The sequence below is a fragment of the Lolium rigidum genome, chromosome 1 (assembly GCF_022539505.1).
Source record: "Lolium rigidum isolate FL_2022 chromosome 1, APGP_CSIRO_Lrig_0.1, whole genome shotgun sequence".
NCBI classification, from domain to species: Eukaryota; Viridiplantae; Streptophyta; class Magnoliopsida; order Poales; family Poaceae; genus Lolium; species Lolium rigidum.
The window spans coordinates 229951268-229954007 of NC_061508.1; the positions used below are offsets into that span (position 1 = coordinate 229951268).

Here is a 2740-nt window from a genome sequence, read left to right on the forward strand (position 1 = left end):
GGGGAGACGAAGCCGATGCTGAAGCCATCCCGCTCCGGGACCAGCCCCGACGACACCGGCGACTACTTCGCGCAGGCACCACGCAAGAACGCCGCCGCCGACTGGTGGTCGACGGGCCTGCTCAAGCTCGTCACGGCGATGGTGATCTTCATGGCGGGGGTGGTCATCGGCCTGTCCGTCAGCGCGAACGTGTCGCGCTACTACTACAACTCGCACACGGAGCTCTTCTTCCCGGCGGCCACGTACAGCAGCGGGGCCTGCGACCGGCGCGGGGCCTCGGGCGACTGCGGGCCGGGGTTCCGCGCCTTCGTGCACCCGCCCACGCTCGCGCACTCCATGACGGACGACGAGCTCTTCTGGCGCGCCACGCTCGTGCCGGCCGCCGACGAGTTCCCCTTCCAGCGCGTGCCCAAGGTCGCCTTCCTCTTCATGACCCGCGGCCCGCTGCCGTTCGCGCCGCTCTGGGAGAAGTTCTTCAGAGGGCACCAGGGGCTGTTCTCTGTGTATGTGCACACCATACCGGATTACAAGCTCAACGTCTCCAAGGCGTCCCCCTTCTACGGAAGGCAGATCCCCAGCGAGGTACTGAACATCATCTTTCTTTCTTTCTTGCTTTCTTGATTAATTAATTACAACTTTACTGCATCACCATCTTCGTCCGCATTGCTTTACGACCGTAGTGAATTGCTTGCAATACTCCAATCGAGGCGGATTAGTTGAACCCTGTCGTGCCTTGCTGGGGCGTTGATTGATTCGTTTGCTAGCTGGAGTGAGCCGGACTACCGTTGGCCGCCGTGCCAACTTGGTGCTTGCCATGTGCTCAACTTGGTTGTTGATGATTGAGATGTGTGTGCTCTCTCCTAGGGGAATATGCTTTCTTTGCTTGACCCCATGCCAGGATGGTGGCCAAACTACTTGATGGAGGATGCTCAAACTAGTGCTGCTCACGAATATTGCAAATTATATGTGATTTAGATATTATCAAAGATATTCTGGTTACTAAACAATTGCTCAAGACATTGGGGATGTCTTATGGTTGGGACTGGGGATATTTTATCTTTGCTGTCTGATTCTTCCTTATACACTAGTAGTTTTTTGGGGGGCTGAAGTTCCAGCTTCAGTTTTGATGAATTCTGCATCCATTTACTATTTTACACTGCAACAAGTGCCCTCCATGTGCAGTTAACGGCTAGTAATCGTTCCGCATTCTCATCTTTTATCCCTTGTCAATGCAGGAAGTGTCTTGGGGATCGATAACCCTGGTGGACGCGGAGAAGCGGCTGCTGGCCAACGCCTTGCTGGACTACTCGAACGAGCGCTTCGTGCTGCTCTCAGAGAGCTGCATCCCGGTGTTCAACTTCCCGACCGTCTACGAGTACCTCATCAACTCGGAGCAGAGCTTCGTCGAGTCCTACAACATCGACACCCCTCAGAGCGCCGGCCGCTACAACCGCCGGATGGCGCCCCACATCCTGGCCAAGCAGTGGAGGAAAGGGTCGGAGTGGTTCGAGCTCAACCGTGAGTTGGCCGTGCGTGTGGTGGCCGACTACAAGTACTACTCCATCTTCAGGAAGCACTGCAGGCCGTCCTGCTACCCCGACGAGCATTACATACCGACCTATCTCCATCTGTTCCACGGGGCGCTCAACGCCAACAGGACCATCACATGGGTGGATTGGTCGAGAGGAGGCCCGCATCCAGCGAGATACGGTGCTGGGAACATCAATGTTGAGTTCATCAAGGCCATCAGGAACAATGGTACCCAGTGCACTTACAACTCCAAGCATACTTCTGTCTGCTACCTCTTCGCCAGGAAGTTCGCCCCTAGCGCTCTGGGGCCGTTGATGAACCTCACTTCGACCGTGCTGGACTTCTGAGCATCACACCTCATCGGCATTACATTATCGAGCTATCTCCATCGATGTGCTGCATACAGGTCAGGGAGTAGAGGTGCTCTGCTAGCTCGGAGACGTGTGTCTCTTCTTAGATAGATCAGAGGCAGCTTCCGATGATGGCGTCGCTGGCGGATGACGCTGTGTGGGACGGTGAAACTTACTTCACTTATCCTGAAGCTGATTCCCGAGTAATGGACGAATGGCACTACATCCAGAGAGGAATTTTTCACCTCCCATTCTTTTCTATTATATCATAGCTATGTGATAGATCTTTTCCTTTTCTTTTCTGCTACCATCTTATTGTAATGACTTGGTCAGGATGCTAATTTTATGTGAATATAACTCCTCAATCATTGCTTTGCTTCAAGTCTGGCGTTGCCAGATGTCTCTGTACACTTCATTCATACATAGCCTAAATCTTCAAGTCACAGCTTGTCATTGGTTGTTGAGGGGTGGACGGTGTATAGGATTGTCCAGAAAAGCTAGATAGAGAAGTCTGTGGATGTAGGCAGAATATGCCACCACCTTGTGGCACTGTCTTAACAAGAGAGAGAAAAAAGTTTGGTTCTTTTTGAAAGGCACATATGAGTAGGCCATCTTGCTATTAGTTCTTAATTTGTTCAGACATTAGGTGCTGTTACAGTATAGAACACCCGGTGTACTTGTTTGCAAGTGAAATTGCATAATATTGTGAGGAACATGCTTAACAAGAGAGAAAAAAAAGTTTGGTTCTTTTTGAAAGGCACATATGAGTAGGCCATCTTGCTATTAGTTCTTAATTTGTTCAGACATTAGGTGCTGTTACAGTATAGAACACCCGGTGTACTTGTTTGCAAGTGAAATTG

At 51.4% G+C, this 2740-nt stretch overlaps 1 protein-coding gene across 1 annotated transcript; it reads left to right on the forward strand.

Annotated features, from left to right (window-relative positions):
• On the forward strand, positions 1–2262 carry LOC124691189 (glycosyltransferase BC10-like). Its single transcript, XM_047224456.1, has 2 exons — positions 1–582; positions 1236–2262. The coding sequence occupies exons 1-2, from the start codon at positions 16–18 to the stop codon at positions 1875–1877; spliced, it is 1209 nt and encodes a 402-aa protein (XP_047080412.1). The 5' UTR covers positions 1–15; the 3' UTR covers positions 1878–2262.
• Positions 2263–2740: the final 478 nt, after the last annotated feature.